This window comes from Jaculus jaculus, chromosome 8, assembly GCF_020740685.1.
Source record: "Jaculus jaculus isolate mJacJac1 chromosome 8, mJacJac1.mat.Y.cur, whole genome shotgun sequence".
In the NCBI taxonomy this organism is placed as follows: domain Eukaryota; kingdom Metazoa; phylum Chordata; class Mammalia; order Rodentia; family Dipodidae; genus Jaculus; species Jaculus jaculus.
In genome coordinates, this window is record NC_059109.1 from 113,622,266 (window position 1) to 113,642,166 (window position 19,901).

The 19,901-nt window shown below is 41.6% G+C and overlaps 1 protein-coding gene across 7 annotated transcripts in view; it reads right to left on the reverse strand.

The window, feature by feature from the left end:
• Ncoa6 (nuclear receptor coactivator 6) overlaps window positions 1–19,901 on the reverse strand; it is a 139,378-nt gene that overhangs the window by 79,469 nt on the left and 40,008 nt on the right. For all 7 annotated transcript variants that reach the window (XM_045155745.1, XM_045155744.1, XM_045155743.1 and 4 more), the window contains 3 exons: window positions 19,591–19,696; window positions 14,098–14,372; window positions 2,981–3,136 (listed from right to left, as the gene is read on the reverse strand). In XM_045155745.1, coding sequence (XP_045011680.1) covers window positions 2,981–3,136; window positions 14,098–14,329 — 388 coding nt within the window. In that variant the 5' untranslated portion in view covers window positions 14,330–14,372; window positions 19,591–19,696. The remainder of the gene's footprint in view (window positions 1–2,980; window positions 3,137–14,097; window positions 14,373–19,590; window positions 19,697–19,901) is intronic.

Sequence of the window (19,901 nt, forward strand, 5' to 3'; positions counted from 1 at the left end):
TGGCCTCAGTATCCACGACCTCACAGTGCTTAGCAATACCTTCATAAGACCCTTACAATAGGAGGAAAGAGAGACTAACGAAGAGAGGCAGGGGATATGATAGAGAGTGGAGTTGTGAAGGGGAAAGTGGGGGAAAGGGAGGGAATTATCATGGTTTATTGTCTGTAAGTACAGAAGTTGTCAATAAAAAAATTATACATTATAAAAGTGAGAGAGACTGATGGAAAGGGTTTATGATGGAGAGTAGAGTTGAAAACGGGGAAATGGAGGGAATTATCATGGCTTATTGTATATAATTATGGGCACTGTCAATAATAAAAAATTGTTTTTAAAAGGGATTTAAATTTTTACCTCTTTATTTTTACTTATTTATTTGAGAGAGGGAAAGTGGCTGGGGGGAGGCAGAGAGAGAGAGAGAGAGAGAGAGAGAGAGAGAGAGAGAATGGGCACATCAGGGCTTTGCAGCCACTGCAAACGAACTCCACATGCATGTACTACCTTGTGCATCTGACTTACGTGGGTCCTGCAGAATTGAATTGAGGGCCTTTGGCTTTGCAGGCAACTGCCTTAACCACTAAGCTATCTTTTCCAGCCCTTTATATATTTTTTAAAATATTTTGTTTTTAGTTATTTGCTTGAGAGTAGGAACGAGGCAGAGAGAATGAAATTTTACCTCCTTAAGTACTCATAGATAGTAAAAAACTGGTATGTCAAGATGCATAGATAACAGACTATAGGGTTTTATTTTCTGCTTTTTGAGAATCTTACTATATAGTCTTGACTGCCTGAAACTTGCTATGTAGACCAAGCTGGACTCAAATTTGTGGTGATCCTCCTGCCTCTGCCTCATAAGTACTGGAATTACTGGAGTGTATCACTATGTGTGCCTGGCAACATTTGGGTTTTTTCCTTAAAAATACTTCATTTATTTATTTATTTGAGAGAGGAAGAAAGAGGGATGGCAAAAAGAGAAAGGATGGGCACGCCACTGCCTCCAGCCCTGTAACAAACTCCAGATGCATGTGCCACCTTCTACATATGGCTTATATGGGTGCTGGGGAATTGAACCTGGTCCTCAGGCTTTGCAGTTTAAGTTCCGTAACTGTTAAGCCATTTTCCCAGCCCCACATTTGTTTTTTGTTATTATTATTATTATTTCTTTGGTTTTTCAAGGTAGGGTCTCAGGCTGGTCCAGGCTGACCTGGAATTAACTATGTAGTCTCAAGGTGGCCTCGAACTCTCAGCGATCCTCCTACCTCTACCTCCCGAGTGCTGGGATTAAAGGTGTGCAACACCACGCCCAGCACATTTGGGGTTTTTAAGAAGCAATTACCTGTTCTCTAAAGTATAAACAACCTATATACTGTTATTTTATGTAATTATTGGTTAATATCCATTATATCCAACAATTCATGTCTATAAATTACTATGAATTAAATCTTTCTTTTCTAAGTTGATATGCAATCCAACATTATTTTTCATAAAAAAACAGGTTATAAGTTAAGCTGCTCTCTCCCCATTTGTCAAGTAATAAAACATTTCTTCATCTAAAAATAAACCTCTCTATGGGCTGGAGAGATGGCTTAGTTGTTAAGGAACTTGCCTGCAAAGCTAAGGGACCCAGGTTCAAGTCTATAGGACACACATAAGTACAAGGTAGCAAATGCATTTGGAGTTCATATGCATCAGATAGAGGCCCTGACTTGCCCATCCTCTCTAAATAATCCTTGCTAATATTGTTCCCTTTAGAGTTCAACAACCAACAATTCTAGATTGCACAAAATGTGTCACTCCCAATGATGACATTCTCAGCTGTGGAACTTTCCTTGAGCACTTTGGTTCTAAGGTCAGCAGGCCACCAAGAGAGAGACACCTCTGTCAGATTACCATAGTTGATATTTATCTCCTTTATTAAGGTCGTTAGTGCCTTTGAGTTCCTATCAGCAAGTACCATATTTTATTTTATTTATAACCATATCTCAGGTATTAAAAGTAGAGTAGTGTCATGTTTCCCTTGCTTTCATTTAACACATTTACTGAAGAGAGTAACATACTAGGTAAGAGACATGCAAGATGAAGACAACCAGATTATGCTCCCTATATTACTGGAACTTACAGTCTATGGGGGAATAAAACAATCAAGTAATTGTTCTGAGGGAAGGATGAGGTGGTCCAAAGAGAGAATTTTCTAATAGCAGAACCTGAGTTAGTCAGGGAGGAGTTCAGAAAATACAATCTCAAGCTTGAAGCTGATACCAGAAGTGAGAAAGGGATTGCTAGGGGATAGTCCTCCATATACCAAAGGCAACAATGCTAAGAACCTGTGATGGAAAAAAAGACCTGTTGTTCAAGGCACCAAAAGAAAGCTGCAAAGGCTGGAAAACAGAAGAAGGAAAGTTATTCAAGACAAGGCTACACAAGAGAAGTAGAGGTCAGACTATGCAAGTCCTGAGGTTATGGTAAAAAGTTTACTCTTTATTCTGTGAACAGCAGTAAGAAAGGGTTAAAGCTGGGTCTTGATGCATGTACTGTATTGAGCTTTTTTTTTTTTTTTTTTTGAAAAGGAACATGACAGTGAAAATATTTGAAAAGTGAATACTTACGAAAGAACTGTTCAGGCCCTCCTAATGAGTCAGATGAATTAAGGAAATATTAAAGTTTATTCAGCAAAGAGAAGCAACTAAAATGAGATATTCTTTAAAAGACAAATCAGTTCCTGGTCAAGGCACCAGAGAAAAACACGTTTGAGACTAAAGGCCAAAATGAGGCAAAGGAAAGAAGTTTGGGGTTACTGGTGCAGAGGAGCCACAGGATGGCCAGAGCCTCCATCCCTCTTCATCCTAAGGCACTACAATATGAAGCACAGGTTACATGAACTACATATAAGAGTAGAGGAACAGACAAAGTAGCACCAGAAACAACGTTCTATACGACTACTGTAACATGGTGGTCCAGATGAGCACATAGCAAAGTAAAGGACCTTCAATCTGAACGGAGAGAATCCCCAGATCCCGAAGCTGCTGGTTGTTGCTCTGAGCCAGGATCCGTAAGCGCTCTGCTGCTTCCCGGGGGATGTTGAATGTCACGCGCACACTGTTCCAGGGCTCCACCTTCCGTACTTTTAGCTTGCTGGATTCTTGGTCAGGAAGGAGAAAGATTATTATTAGTAATTTTGTAGGCACTGGAAGATACGCATCTAAAAAGCAAAAACAAAAATTCCTACTTTCAACAAGAGTAGAGGTTCCATTAAAGCTTACCAAACCAAAGGGGGAAATACACATTTGACAAGTAAGCTTCACTTAGGACAGAACAATATATAATATATATTCAGTTAGGACAGAAAAATATATTCATATTTTTATTTATTTATTTATTTATTTAGTTTTTTTGAGGTAGGGTTTCACTCTAGCCAAGGTTGACCCTGAAATTCAATCTATGTAGTCTCAGGGTGGCCTCAAACTCACTGCAATCCTCTTACCACTGCCTCCTGAATGCTGGGATTAAAGGTGTGTACCACCATGCCCAGAGGGCTTTATTTATTTATTTATTTATTTATTTTTGGTTCACAGGACATATATTTTTTTTAATTTTGTGAAGTTTTTTAAATTATTTATTTATTTATTTATTTGAGAGCGACAGACACAGAGAGAAAGACAGATAGAGGGAGAGAGAGGGAATGGGCGCGCCAGGGCTTCCAGCCTCTACAAACGAACTCCAGACGCGTGCGCCCCCTTATGCATCTGGCTAACGTGGGACCTGGGGAACCGAGCCTCGAACCAGGGTCCTTAGGCTTCACAGGCAAGCGCTTAACCGCTAAGCCATCTCTCTAGCCTCACAGGACGTATTTTTAACATACAAAAGCTAACAATTGGTGGATAAACTGCAAGTTCTTAGAAGAAGATACAAGGCAAAACCTTTACAGCATTGGATTCGGCAGTGATTTCTTGGAAATGGTATCAAGGAACAAAAACAAGGAGCTAGAAAGATGGATTACAGTTGAGGAGCTTGCCTGCAAAGCCAAAGGACCCAGGTTTGATTTCTCAGTACCTACATAAAGCCAGATGCACAAGGTGGCACATGCATTTGGAGTTCATTTGCAGTGGCTGGAGGCCCTATTGTGCCCATCCTTTCTCTCTGCCTGGTGTGTTCTGAGGCCACCTTGAGATTACAGAGTGAATTCCAGGTCAGCCTGGGCTAGAGTGAGACCCTACCTTGAATAACTAAATGAAGAAAAAAAAAGTTTGAAACTAGGCAAAGGACTTAAGTAGACGTTTCTCCAAAGCCATAGCCAGAGCTGTAAAAGGATCGCAATGAGTTCAAAGCAAGCTTGGGACTACAGAGTACATGCCAGATCATTCAGGGCTAGAATGAGATCATGTCTCAAACAAAACCCCCAAAACTACAGGTAGAAAACACATTATACACATAAAGATTAATAAGGTTATGACAATATTGAGACCCTTCTGCACTACTGGTGGGAATATACAAATGGTACAAGCTACCAAATATATGGTGGTTCCTCAGGGGAAAAAAAAAAAAAAAAAAACGGAGTTGGAGGCGGGAGAGATGGCTTAGCGGTTAAGCACTTGCCTGTGAAGCCTAAGGACCCCAGTTCGAGGCTTGATTCCCCAGGACCCATGTAAGCCAGATGCGCAAGGTGGCACATGCATCTAGAGTTCATGTGCAGTGGCTGGAGGCCCTGCTGCGCCCATTCTCTATCTGCCTCTTTCTCTCTCTGTTTCTCTCAAATAAAAATAAACAAAAAATATTTTTAAAAAATGGAGTTATCATATGATGCAGCAATTTTACTTCTGGGCATCTAACCTAAAAACTGAAAGCAGGATTTACAAAGCTATTTTTTTAAATTATTTATTTATTTATTTGAGAGCGACAGACACAGAGAGAAAGACAGATAGAGGGAGAGAGAGAGAGAATGGGCGTACCAGGGCCTCCAGCCTCTGCAAAAGAACTCCAGATGCGTGCGCCCCCTTGTGCATCTGGCTAACGTGGGACCTGGGGAACCGAGCCTCGAACCGGGGTCCTTAGGCTTCACAGGCAAGTACTTAACTGCTAAGCCATCTCTCCAGCCCAGCAAAGCTATTTTTATACCCACATTTATGACAGCATTTTTGTTTTTTTGGGGGGGGCTTTTCAAGGTAGGGTCTCACTCTAGCGCAGGCTGACCTGCAATTCACTATGTAGCCTCAGGGTGGCTTTGAACTCATGGAGATCCTCCTACCTCTGCCTCCCAAGTGCTAGGATTAAAGCCGTGCACCACCACGCCCAGCCTAATGGCAGCATTGTTCAAGATAGCTAAATCATAGTTAACAGTGACTACTAGGGGACTCAAAACTTGTCAAAGCACTAACAATAAGTGACTATAGAGTGCAAAACACTAAATAAGGCATCTATATAAACCCCTCCAAATTTCAGGAAATACTGCAGAAGTGGGGGTGATAAGAATGTAAGAGCCAGGGCTAGAGAGAGAGTTCAGCACTTAAAAGCACTTGCTTGCAAAGCCTGAAGGCCTAGGCTCAATTTCCAAATACCCATATATAGCCAGATGCACAAAGTGCACATGTGTCTGGAGTTCATTTGCAGTGGTAGGAGACTTTGGTGCGCCCACACTTTCTTCTCCCCTTCTCTCTCTCAAATATATTTTTTTTTCATGCATTTTTTAAATGAATGTTAAGAGCCAGAGGAGGAGTGCTATGGAATGATGTCCTTTACACATGACATGGGTGTTCATGATCTCAAGTGATTATCATTACCTGTACAACACCTACATAACACTGGGCCCATCAACATTGTCACATATGATGGAAGAGTACTCCATCCCTCCCTGAGAAGTTATTGGCAGTTAATGGTTGCTGGGAGAATAGAAGACACATTCTGCAGTGGTGTGCCACTAGTAAATAATCTAACACTCATGCACATGCAGGCAGCCCTAACTGGAATCAGTGACTCACACATGCATGCATACACACACACACACAGGGAAAAAAAGAAAATCAAGGTGGGGGCTGGAGACATGTCTTAGCGGTTAAGGCTCTTGCCTTCAAAGTCAAAGGACCTAGGTTTGACTCCCCAGGACCCACATAAGCCAGATGCACAAGGTGGCACACACATCTGGAGTTCATTTGCAGTGGCTGGAGGCCCTGGCACTCCTTTCACTCTCTGTATCTGCCTTTCTTCCTCTCTCTCAAACAAACAAACAAACAAACAAACAAAAGAAAATCAAGGTGGAAGGGAGACTAGTTAGGAAGTAGAGGTTCAATGGGAGGTGAGGGGGGAAGGCAACAAGAGAAGGTAGTGGAGGAGATTACAATCAAAGTACACTATATACATATGTTAAAACTGTCAATAAGGACTGGAGAGATGGCTTAGCGGTTAAGCGCTTGCCTGTGAAGCCTTAGGACCCCGATTTGAGGCTTGATTCCCCAGGACCCATGTTAGCCAGATGCACAAGGGGGTGCATGCATCTGGAGTTTGTTTGCAGTAGCTGGAAGCCCTGGCACCCATTCTCTCTCTCTGCCTTTTACTCTCTCTCTGTCTGTTGCTCTCAAATAAATAAAAATGAACAAAGGGCTGGAGAGATGGCTTAGTGGTTAACCGCTTGCCTGTGAAGCCTAAGGACCCCGGTTCAAGGCTCGGTTCCCCAGGTCCCACGTTAGCCAGATGCACAAGGGGGCGCACGCGTCTGGAGTTCGTTTGCAGAGGCTGGAAGCCCTGGTGTGCCCATTCCCTCTCTCTCCCTCTCTCTGCCTTTCTCTCTGTGTCTGTCACTCTCAAATAAATAAATAAGTAAATTTTTTAAAAAATGAACAAAAAATTTTTTTTAAATTGTCAATAAAAATGTTAAAAATAAAGGTAACTCATGGTGAACATAGATAAACTAAGTCTTTTATAACCTTATTCAATTATACCTTTCATTATCATCAAATGATCATATAGAAATAGCTTTTCTCAGGGCTGGGGAGATGGCTTAGCAGTTGAAGATGTTTGCTTGCAAAGCTTGGCAGCCTGGGGTTAACTCCCTAGTGCTCATGTAAAGTCAGATGTATAACATGGCATATGCATCTGGAATTTGTTTGCAGCAGCAGGAGGCACTGGCGTGCTCATATTCATTTGGTCTCACAAATTTTTGACAAGTTCTGTAAGTATAGATAATATACCATGATAAAATATTACTAATTTGTGAGCAGAGAGAGACATAGTGAATTCCAGGTCAGCCTAGGCCAGAGTAAGACCCTACCTTGAAAAACCAAAACCAAACAAAACAAAAAAACATTTAAAGGGCTGGAGGAATGGCTTAGCAGTTAAGACATTTGCCTGCAAAGCCAAAGGACCCAGGTTCAATTCCCCAAGACCCACGTTAGCCAGATGCACGCAGCTGGATTTTGTTTGCAGTGGCTAGAGGCCCTGGTGTGCCTATTCTCTCTCTCTGTCAAATAAATAAATAAAAATAATTTTAAAAAAAAGCACTTAAAGCCAGGCCCAGTGAACCATTCCTTTATTCCTAGCATTGGGAAGGCAGGAAGATCACCATTTTATAAAAGATTTTATTTTCATTTTTATTTATTTATTAGAGACAGAGAGAGGGGAAGAGAGAGTAAGAATGGGCACACTATTATGTGGGTATTAGGAAACTGAAACCAGGTTGTTAAGCTTTGCAGGCAAGTGCCTTAACCACTGAGCAATCTCTCCAGCCCCAGCAAAAAAAAAAAAAAAAAAAAAAGAAAAAAGAAAAAATAGTCAAGAGCATAATCTTGGGCTGGAGAAATGGCTCAGCACTTAAAGGCACTTGCTTGCAAAGCCTGATAGCCTGGAATCGATTCACTAGTACCCACATAAAGCCAAATGCACAAAATAGTGCATACATTTGGAGTTCGTTTGCAGTGGCTTAAAAGCCCTAGTGCATCCATTTTCTCTCTCTCTCTCTCTGCAAATAAATAAATAAAAAATATATATATATTTTAAGTTAAGGGAGGCAGAAACAGGAAAATCTGCCAGAAGCCAGGGGCCAGCTAGCCTGGTAAACTGAGTGATGAACAACACAGAGACCCTGTCTCAAATTATGTGGAAGGCAAGGACCAACACCTACAAGTTAAAATGCATACCAGTGCCTGCACTCACACACATATACAATCCTGTAACAGTTTGGGTCTGGGATTACAGCCCAGTGAGTAGAGTGCCTGCCTAGCATGTAGAAGGCACTGAGTTCAATCTCCAACACTGCATGAAACTGGATGTAATGGTGCATACCCAATCCAAGCACTCCTGAGCTACACAGTGAATCTAGTCTAGCCTTGGAACCCTGACCAAAAAAAAAAAAGAGGGGGGGGGAAGGAAGGAAGGAAGGAAAAGAAAGAAAGAGAGAGAGAAGAAGAAAATAAAAGGATATGTTCTCTCTCTCTTTTTGTTTTTTTGAGGTAGGGTCTCACTCTATCTAGCCCAGGCTGACCTGGAATTCATCATGTAGTCTCAGAGTGGCCTTGAACTCAGGTGATCCTCCTATCTCTGCTGGGATTAAAGGCATGTGCCACCACACCTGGCTCTTTTTTTTTTTTTTAAACAAAACAAAAACATTTTTAGGGCTGGAGAGATGGCTTGACAGTTAAGACACTTGCCTGAAAAGCCAAAAGATCCAGGTTTGATCCCCCAGGATCTACGTGAGCCAGATGCATAAGGTGGCACAGGTGTCTAGAGTTTGTTTGCAGTAGATGGAGGCCCTGGCATGCCCATTTTTTCTCTCTCTCTCTCTCCCCCTCTTTCAAATAAATAAATAAACAAACAAACAAACAAATAAATGTTTTTATTAATTTATTTGTAAGCAAAGAGAAAGACAAAGAGAATAGGTGTGTCATATCCTCCACCTGCTGCAAATGAAATGAACTCCAGATGCATGGGCCACTTTATGCTTCTGGCTTTATGTGGATACTAGGAAAGTGAACCCAGGTTGTTACGTTTTGTAGCCAAGGGCCTTAGCAGTTGAGCCATCACTCCAGCAACCCCCCCTTTTTTTGGCTTTTCGAGGTAGGGTGTCATGCTAGCTCAGGCTGATCTGGAATTCACTATGTAGTCTCAGGGTGACCTTGAACTCCCGGCAATCTTCATACCTCTGCTTCCTGAGTGCTGGGAAAAAAAGTGTGCACCCCCACACCTGGCAATATTTTTATTTTATTTATTTGAGGGGGACAGATGAAGGGAGAGAATGGGTGTACCAGGACCTTGCACTGGCTTACATGGGTCCTGGGGAATCAAACCTGGGACCTTTGGCTTTTCAGGGAAGTGCCTTAACTGCTAAGCCATCTCCCAGTCCTCCCTCCTTCCCTTTCTCTCTCTCACACACATACATTTTTATTTACTCAAGAGGAAGAGAGAAAGAGGGAGGGAGGGAGAGAGAGAGAATGGGTGCACCAGGGCTTCCAGCTGATGCAAACAAACTCCAGATGCATGCACCACCTTGTACATCTGGCTTATGTGGATCCTAGGAAAATGAACCTGGGTGCTTTAGGTTTACAGGCAAGTGCTTTAACTGCTAAGCCATTTCTCCAGCCCTCTCTTTTTTTAAGTAAGTTGACCAGGAACTCAGTCTGTAGTCCAGGCTAGCCTAGAACTCATGACAATCCTCCTACTTGGCCTCCTGAGTCCTGGGATTAAAGGTGTGTACTACTATGCCCAGCTCAGAAGAATATATTCTTTTTTTTAAAAAAAAAAAAAACTTTTCTCAATTTTATTTATTTTTTTGACAGAGAAAGGGGGGAGAAAGAGAGATAGAGAGAGAGGGAGAGGGAGAATAGGTGCACCAGGGCCTCTAGCCACTGCAAACAAACTCCAGATGCATGCGCCCCCTTGTGCATCTTAATGTGGGTCCTGGAGAATTGATCCTGGGTCCTTCAGCTTTGCAGGCAAACACCTTAACTGCTAAGCCATCCCTCCAGCCCAAGAATATACTCTTGATACCATTAAAACTCTAGATTTGAAGCCGAGCAAGGTGGCGCATACCTTCAACCCTAGTACTCAGGAGGCAGACAGAGGTAGGAGGATTGCTGTGAGTTTGAGGCCACCCTGAGATGACACAGTGATTTCCAGATCAGCCTGAGTTAGAGTGTGACCCTACCTCGAAAAACCAAATTGGCAAAAACAAACCCTCTAGATTTGGTAATTAAAAAACCATAAATAGGGCTGGAGAGATGGCTTAGCGGTTAAGTGCTTGCCTGTGAAGCCTAAGGACCCCGGTTCGAGGCTCGGTTCCCCAGGTCCCACGTTAGCCAGATGCACAAGGGGGCGCACGCGTCTGGAGTTCGTTTGCAGAGGCTAGAAGCCCTGGCGTGCCCATTCTCTCTCTCTCCCTCTATCTGTCTTTCTCTCTGTGTCTGTCGCTCTCAAATAAATAAATTAAAATTTAAAAAAAAAAAACCATAAATAGGTGGGCATGATGGAACATGCCTTTAATCCCAGCCCTTGGGAGGCTGAGGTAGGAGGGCTGCTGTGAGTATGGGGTCTGTCTGGATGTACCACATAAGTTCTAGGTCAGCCTGGGCTAGAGTAAGACCCCAACCTTGAGGAAAAAAAAAAAATCCATAAATAAACTGATTCAGCACTTTATATACTATGATAGTAAAACATGTCAACCTGTATTGAAAAATATATAATGGAGCTGAGGAGATGACTCAACAGATGATGAGAGCTTTTTTTCCACACATGCATGCTGCCTGAGAAGGCCTAATATAAGCTGTTTGATTCTCCAGCACCCATGTAAACAGCTGTGCATAGCTAGCTCGCCTGTAAGCCTAGTCCTGTGGGGAGCAGAGACCAGAGAATCAATGGGGCTGTGGGTCACAAGCATGCAGGCCTAAGAAGGTCTAAATTAGTTAGTCTGAGTGAAGAAAAAAACAAAACAAAACACCAGTTCCAGGTTCAATAAAAGGCTATCTCAAGGAAATATGCATGAGCAATAGAGAAAGGCACTCAATGTTGTCCTTCCTCTAGCCTCCACAGACATGTACAAGGAAAGCACACATCTTCATACCTGTGAATGCATACTGTGGTGGTTTGACTCAGGAGTCTCCCTATAAACTTAGGTGTTCTGAATGCTAGATTCCCAGCTGATGGAGATTTGAGAATTAACACTTCCTGGAGAGAATATATTGTTGAGAGTGGGCTTATGGGTGTGATAGCAAGTTTCCCCATGCCAGTGTTTGGCACACTCTCCTGTTGCTGTTGTCCATCTGATGTTGGTGAGGAGGCGATGGCCACCCCCTGCTCATGCCACCACTTTCCTCTGCCATCATGGAGCTTCCCCTCGAGTCTGTAAACCAAAATAAACCTTTTTTCCCACAAGCTGCTCTTGTTCAGGTGATTTCTGCCAGCAATGTGAACCTCACTGCAACACACACACACAGGGAGAGAGAGAGAGAGAGAGAAAGAGAGAGAGAGAGAACATCTAAGGCATTAATGAGAAATAATTTTGGGTGTGTTTGTGAGGATGTTTCCAGAGATGTTTAACTGAGGGAAGACCCACCAATGTGGGGGTCCCAGACTGAATGAACAATAAGAAAGTCAGTGGAGCTAGTCAGTGCCATGGACCAAAATAATCAGCTCCTGCCTGCCATGACTTCCCAGCCATCTCTAACTACATTCCTCTGAATGGAAACAAAACAAATTTTTATTTCTTTGAGTTGACTTGTTAAGTATTTGGTCACTGCAATAACAATAATAAAACATGAATTAATTAAAGACAATAATCTCAGGCCCAGCAAGACCTTTAAAATATCATGTATTATGACAGTTACAATAATAAGGATAATGGAAATTTCAACACATAAAATTTTCTAATACTATGCATATTTAAAAAAGCCCTGGGCTGGAGAGATGGCTTAGCAATTAAGTGCTTGCCTGTGAAGCCTAAGGACCCTGGTTCGAGGCTCGATTCCCCAGGACCCACGTTAGCCAGATGCACAAGGGGGTGTACGTGTCTGGAGTTCATTTGCAGTGGCTGGAGGCCCTGGCACGCCCATTGTCTGTCTGACTCTCTCTGCCTGTTTCTCTCTCTCTCACTCTCAAATAAATAAATAATTTAAAAAATATTTTAAAAAATCCTTAAGTATGTCAAGAGTCAGTCACACAGTAAGAAGTGCGTTAAGAGCTGGAGGGATTGCTTAACTGTTAAGGTGCTTGTCTGCAAAGCCAAAGGACCTAGGTTTGATCCTCCAGGACCCACATAAAGCCAGATGCACATGCATCTGGAGTTGGTTTACAGCAGCTGGAGGCCTTGGCGCACCCATTCTCTCTCCCTCTCTCTGCCTCTTTCTCTCTCAAATAAATAAATAAAATAAAAAGTGCTTTAAAGCCGGGCATAGTGGCCCACAACTTTAATCCCAGCATTCAGAAGGCAGAGGTAAGAAGATCGCTGTGAATTCAAGGTCACCCTGAGACTACACAGTGAATTCCAGATCAGCCTGGGTGGGCTGGAGAGAGACCCTACCTCAAAAACCAAAATAAATAAATAAAAAGGGGTCACTTAATTTTTTTAAATTTTATTTGTTATTTTTATTTATTTATTTGAGAACGACATTCAAAGAGGCAGAGAGAGAGAGTGAGAGAATGGGCGCGCCAGGGTTTCCAACCACTGCAAACGAACTCCAAACGCATGTGTCCCCTTGTGCATCTGGCTAACGTGGGTCCTGGAGAGTTGAGCCTTGAACCTGGGTCCTTAGGCTTCACAGGCAAGCGCTTAACCGCTAAGCCATCTCTCCAGCCCAAAAGGGGTCACTTTAAAACACAAGCCTCCCCAGACACTAAATTTCAAAGAAAAAAAAATTAATTAGTAAATGATCAATTTAAAATTTGTGATAAACCAGATGTGGTGGTACACACCTCTAATCCCAGGACTTGGAGGGCTGAGGTAGAAGGATCACTGTGAATTTGAGGCCAGACTGAGTCTAGTTTCAGCCTGGACTATATAGAAAGACCCTACCTAAAACCCCGCCCCCTCCCCCAAAAAGATTTGTGATAAAAGGATGAAACCTAGGCTTTTCACAATGCCTGAAGAGATCATAAAATTGTGCTACAAAAAAAGATGAACATCTAAATCAAGATTCAAAAATATGCAAATATGCCAGGCATGGTGATGCATGCCTTTAATCCCAGCACTTGGGAAGTAGAGGTAGGAAGATCACCATGAGTTCGAGGAGGCCACCCTGAGACTATATAGTGAATTCCAGGCCAGCCTAGGCCAGAGTGAGACCCTTCCAAAAAAAAAAAAAACAAAACCAAACAAACAAACAAAAAAAAAAAAACAGAAAAGAAAAGAAAGATTCAAAGACATAAACACCCACCAGACCCAGTAGCAACTGCTACTTAACCCTACCTAGAAAAGAAGGAAGAGCTCAGCTAATCTTTCCATTTTTAAAACCTGGGTTTTTATATAAAATATCTCAAGTCTTAAAGTATTAGCAATGAAACTCAAACATTAAAAACAAAACAGGGAGGCAGAGGTAGGAAGATCACTGTGAGTTGGAGACCAGCCTAGGATTACAGAATGATTTCCAGGTCAGCCTGGGCTAGAGTGAGATACTACCTTGAGAAAAAAGAATTCCAGCGCAAAACAAAACATTCGGATTCTAAAGTGGGCCAAACAACATATGGCAACAGATTGAACCAACATGCTGTCAGTGACCTCTACAGTAAAATTTAAGAGAATAAATTTATAGTGCATTGTAAATATAGAATAATGGATTTTTTTCTCATCTTTAAGGAGCTTTAAAGATCCAGTTTAACCTTGTCAATTTACAGGAAAAGAAATTTAGACTAGAGTTTAAAGCAATAAACAAACATAAATTTATATTTTAGGAATCATCTCTATCCACTAGAGCAGATAATGACTTCTATGTTAAGCAGTACTTTATTAGCTCATTTTTTTCATTGTACTTACATGAAATACAAGAGCACTTCTATTTTAAAAAAACAAAACTTAAGTTCCAACTTTGCCCTTAGAATTACCCTTTCACTTTACCTTGCAAAGCTGAAGATAATCATGGAAGGACAAACACTTCGAAGAGTAATAAGAAGGAAATAATTAAAGCCAATTACCCATATGTAACAAGTTGGGCACATTCTTTAATATTGCATCCAGTTTCCACTTGAAGTCTTTATCATCTATATTTCCTTTGAAGGCTACAAAAATTGTGGAATCCTCCAAAATACTGTCATTTTTTGTGTCATCATCTTCTAGTCCAGAGTCAAAATCCATCTCTGCGTCTTCTGTTGATGAACATAAGGATGTATAGATGTCTTCTAAGTTTGGAAGGTCATCCAAAACCATAGTGAATATTATTTCAGAAGCATGTGCAAGTGGGTAATAAAACCTTTGAAAAGAGAATGCAAAAATAATATAACATCATATATTCAACACTGAATAATCTATAATTTTATGAAAAGTATAATTTATTTGCTAAGTAAAATTTCCTTTTAGTATATTCTGTGCTACCTTTCTGTAAGCCTAGAATACTGGGAAGAGAATACAAAAAGTCACAAAGAAAATAAAGGCTGGGTGTGATGGTGGTACACACTACTAATCCCAACAGGAGGATCAAAAGTTTTGAGCCGGGGCTACGTCATTGAGTTCCTGTCTTAAACAAGCAAAAATATTGCAAACAAAAATATTAAGCAAGGGCTAAGAGATGGCTTAGTGGCTAAAGCACTTGCCTGTGAAGCTTAAGGATTCATGTTCAACTCTCCAGGTCCCACATAAATCAGACACACAAAGTGACACAAATGTACAAGGTCACACATTCATACAAGGGGGCACATGTGTTTGGAGTTAAATTGCAGTGGCTGGAGGCCCTGGTGCACCAAGTCTCTCTCTTTCCCATTTAAAAAAAAAAGCTAGTCTTCTGGGCTTGCCTTTAAAAAGGGGGGGGGTTGCTGGAGAGATGGCTTAGTGGTTAAGCACTTGCCTGTGAAGCCTAGGGACCCTAGTTCGAGGCTCAATTCCCCAGGACCCACGTTAGCCAGATGCACAAGGGGGCACATGTCTGGATTTTGTTTGCAGTGGCTGAAGGCCGTAGCGTGCCCATTCTCTCTCTCTCTGTGTCTAGCTCTTTCTCTCTCTGTTTGTTGCTCTCAAATAAACAAATAAATAAAAATAAACAACAACAACAACAAAAAAAGATAAGCAAAAATCCTAGTGCCAGAGGGTGATGGAAAAAAGTCATCACACTTTTCCCAGCTGTGGACTGGGAGTGCTACACTATGGACCAGCCAGGCAAGATGTACTCACTGGTGTAACAGTGACATGAATGTTACGGTAAGTATAGCCAACCACTTTCTTTTTTCTTGTCTTATTGAAGGTAGGGTTTCAGTCTTACTCTAGCTCAGGTTGACGTGGAATTCACTACACAGACACCTCAAACTCACAGAATCCTCCTCTCAGCTTCCCAAGTGCTGGGATTAAAGGTGTGCACCACCATGCTTGGATCCAACCACTTTCTTTCTTTCTTTCTTTTTTTTTAATTTTTTTTTTGTTTATTTTCATTTATTTGAAAGTGACAGAGAGACAAAGAGGCAGATAGAGAAAGAGAGACAGAGAATGGGTACGCCACTGCAAACGAACTCTAGATGTGCGCGCCCCCTTGTGCATCTGGCTAACGTGGGTCCTGGGGAATCGAGCCTCGAACCAGGGTCCTTAGGCTTCACAGGCAAGCGCTTAACTGCTAAACCACCTCTCTAGTCCTCCAACCACTTTCTAATTGGAGTTCAGGTCAACTCCATAGGATGGAATTCATGCCTAGGACTATAAACTTTGTCAAAAGCCCATGGCTAGGCAGGTCACAGACCCTAATGAGAAAGCTACTACTACAACTATTTTATTGTACCCATCAACCTGCTTTTCAATATTTATGTTTACACCCACTGATTAGTGCTGCTCTCAGCTCTGATGAGAGAAACTTCTTTTTGCATTGGGTAGCAGTTACCACAGAGATCCATAATTGGTCAAAGTGATCAGAAAACAGAAGACTTGGCCAGGTGTAGAGAGGGAAGGGGCAGAGAGGAAGGGGAAGGAGGAAAGAAGAAGAAGTAATCTAAATAGAAGACTAGCTGGAAAGAAAGGGTTTAGTGATAGGGGTCAGGGGAGGGGAGTAAAAAAATAAAGTAATGGAAGAGGATTATAATCAAAATGTGTTATTTACATGTATGAAAATTGTCAAAAAATAGTTTTTAAGGGGCTGGAGACATGGCTTAGTGGTTGAGGTGCCTGCAAAGCCAAAGGACCCAGGTTCAATTCCTCAACACCTTTAGAAAGCCAGATGCACAAGGGGAGGGGGGTGTGCATGCATCTGGAATTTGTTTGCAGTGGCTGGAGGTCCTGGCATGCCCATTCTCTCCCCTCCCCCAGCCTATTTCTGTATCTCTCTCTCAAATAAATTAAAATAATTTTTAAAAATTAAAATATATGAAATAAAGAATAAATGGGCTAGGGAAATGGACCATCAATTAAGGGTGTTTGCAGCTGGGCGCGGTAGCACACGCTCTTTAATCCCAGCACTTGGGAGGCTGAGTTTATAGGACTGCTGTGAATTCAAGGCCAGCCTAGGCTAGAGCAGAGACGACCTCAGAACTCACCCCCCCCAAAAAAGGTGCTTGCTTGCAAAACATGACAGTCAGGGTTCAATTCCTCAGCACCCTTATAAAACTAGATACAGAAAGTGCCACAAGCATATGACATTCATTTGCAGTGTCAAGACAATGGTGCTCACAAACAAATAAAAATTAAAAAAAAAAAATAATAAGGTAGGAAGGGGAACAATAGGAGTGGGGAGGAACAGGAACAATAAAGGGCAATGGGGTGAACATGAGAAAAATACATTATATACATGTATGGAAATGTCAGAATGAAACAATTATTATATATACTATGTGCTAATAAAAACTTTTTAAAAATGAAAAAAAAATAGGGGGCTGGAGAGATGGGTTAGTGGTTAAGTTGCTTATTTGTGAAGCCTAAATATCCAGGTTCAATGCCCCAGTAGTCACATGAGCCAGATGTACATGGTGACACATGCATCTGGAGTTTGTTTACAGTGGACAGAGGCCCTAGGTTGCCTATTCTCTTTGTATCTATCTGCCTCTTTCTCTCAAATAAATTTTTAAAAATAAAAAAATAATAAAAATTTCAAATAACAATCCTGAAATTTACATGAATGCAAAATAGACCCCAAAGATCCAAAGCAATCCTGAGTATAAACAGTAATCCTGGAGTTATCACGATACCTGAATTTGAAGTATATGATAGAGCAATAGTAATAAAAACAGCATGGTGGGCTGGAGAGATGGCTTAGTGGTTAAGCGCTTGCCTGTGAAGCCTAAGGACCCCGGTTCGAGGCTCAATTCCCCAGGACCCATTTTAGCCAGATGCACAAGGGGGCGCAGGTGTCTGGAGTTCATTTGCAATGGCTGGAAACCCTGGTGCGCCCATTCTTTCTCTCTCTCTCTCTCTCTCTCTCTGTCTCTCTGTCTCTCTCAAATAAATAAACAACCAAAAAAATTAAAAAAAAAAAACAAAACAGCATGGTAATGACACAAAAAGACATGTACACCAATAGAATATAATAGAGGATCCAGAAATCTGCCAGCTACAGCCATCTGATTCTCAAAAAAGGTACCAAATATATATTGGAGAAAAGACAGCTTTCTTAATAGATGGGAAGATAGGATATCCACATACAGAAGATTTGTGTGAGGCTAGAGAATGGCTCACAAGTTAAAGGTACTTGCTTGCAAAGCCTGATGGCTCAGGTTTGATTCCCCAGTTCCCACATAATACCAGATGCACAAAGTGGCACATGCATCTGGAGTTTGTTTGCAATGGCAAGAGGTCCTGGAGTGCTGATGCTCGTTCTCTCTTTGCTTCTTTCTTTCTCTCAAATAAAACATTTAAAAAAAATTTTAAGTGCGTTTGTGTGTGTGTTGTATGCATGTATGTAAATACACATGCAGAGGCCAGAGGAGGATGTCAGGTGACTTCTTCTATCAGGCCTTTGCCTTATTTTCTTTACTTTTCCCTCACAGAGCATGGAGCTCACTGTTTTTCAGCTAACCTGGCTATTAGAGAAATGTAAATTAAAACTACATGCAGATTGTGCATCATTCCAGCCAGAGTGGTGATAGCCAAGAAAATAACAACCAAGGCAAGGCACTGCTGATGGGAATGTGAACTAGTCGAGTCACTACGCAAACACTGAAGCCAAACTACCACACGATCCAGTTATTCCATTCCTGAGAATAAACTTGAAGGAATCAAGATCTGCATATGCTAAGACACTGGCATAATTGTTTACTTTGGCACTATTCACAACAGCCACGTTATAGACTCAGTCTAGGTGCCCATCAATGAATGGATAAGGAAAGCATGGTATTTATACACAGTGGAGTACTATTCAGCATTAAGAATGAAATGTTAGTCTGGAGAGATGAGTTAGCAGTGAAGGCACTTGCCTATGAAGCCTAAGGATCCATGTTTATCTCTGTCCAGATCCCATGTAGGCCAGAAACAGGAAGGTGATGCAAGCACAAGGTCACACATGCCAACTAGGTGGTGCAAGCATCTGGAATTTGATGTCAGTGGCTGAGGCCCTGGCACCCCAATTCTCTTTCTCAGGAAAAAAAAAAAAAAAAAAAAAAAAGAGGGCTGGAGGGATGGAGGGATGGCTTAGTAGTTAAGGCATTTGCCTGTAAAGCCAAAAGAACTCGGTTCAATTCCCCAGGACCCACGTAAGCCAGATGCACAAAGGGGCACATGTGCGTGGAGTTCGTTTGCAGTGGCTAGAGGGCCTGGTGCACCTATTCTCTCTCTGTCTCTCTCACTCTCTCAAATAAATAAATAAATAATTTTTTTTTTAAATGAAATGTTGGGCAGGAGAGATGGTTCAGTGGTTAAGGCATATTTGCCTGCAAAGCCTGAGGACCCGGGTTTGATATCCCAGTACCCACGTAAAGCCAGATGCACAAGGTGGCATATGTGTCTGGAGTTCATTTCTTGTAGTGGCTGGAGGGCCTAGGCCACCCATTCTGTCTGGACAGATGCACCTAAAGATTACATTGAGCTGGGAGTGGTGGTACACACCTTTAATCCCAGCACTCTGGGAGGCAGAGGTAGGAGGATTGCCATGAGTGCAAGGCCATCTTGAGACTACATAGTGAATTCCAGGTCAGTCTGAGCGAGAGTGAGACCCTACCTCGAAAAAAAAAAAAAAAAAATTATATATTAAGTGAATAAGCCAGGCTCAGAAAGACAAGTATCATGTTTTCTCTCATATATATCATACATATGTTTTAAAAGGTGACATGAAAGCTGGGTGTGGTGGTGCATGCCTTTAATCCCAGCACTTGGGAGGCAGAGGTAGGAGGATTGCCGTGAGTTCAAGGCCACCCTGAGACTTTGTAGTGAATTCCAGGTCAGCCTGGGCTACAGTGAGAGTCTACCTCAAAAAACCAAAAAGAAGAAAAGAAAAGCAATAAAAGAAAAATAAAAGAATAAACATTACTTTGGGCCTTATTTTTTCTCTCATTTAAGGTTTCACTCACCAGAATGTCCTTCTTAATTTTTATCATTTATCCAGGTCATCCTCTAAGTCCAAAGAAGTTGGCATTTTTCGGGCTTGTATTTCAAAGTAGCAGCTAAATCAGAATTCTAAAAAAGAGAGAGATGGATTAAGAAAAAAAATTAAACCACAATATTATAAATTGGAGGTGAAAATATAAATATCACAAGCTATAAGGTCACCTGGTATCATTATATAATATTAAATCAGAGTTTTCATTAAATCTAAATAAATAAATATATTTTTCTGAAATCTTAAGCCATTCATCACCAAGCATTTTAGAGGATAAAAGGA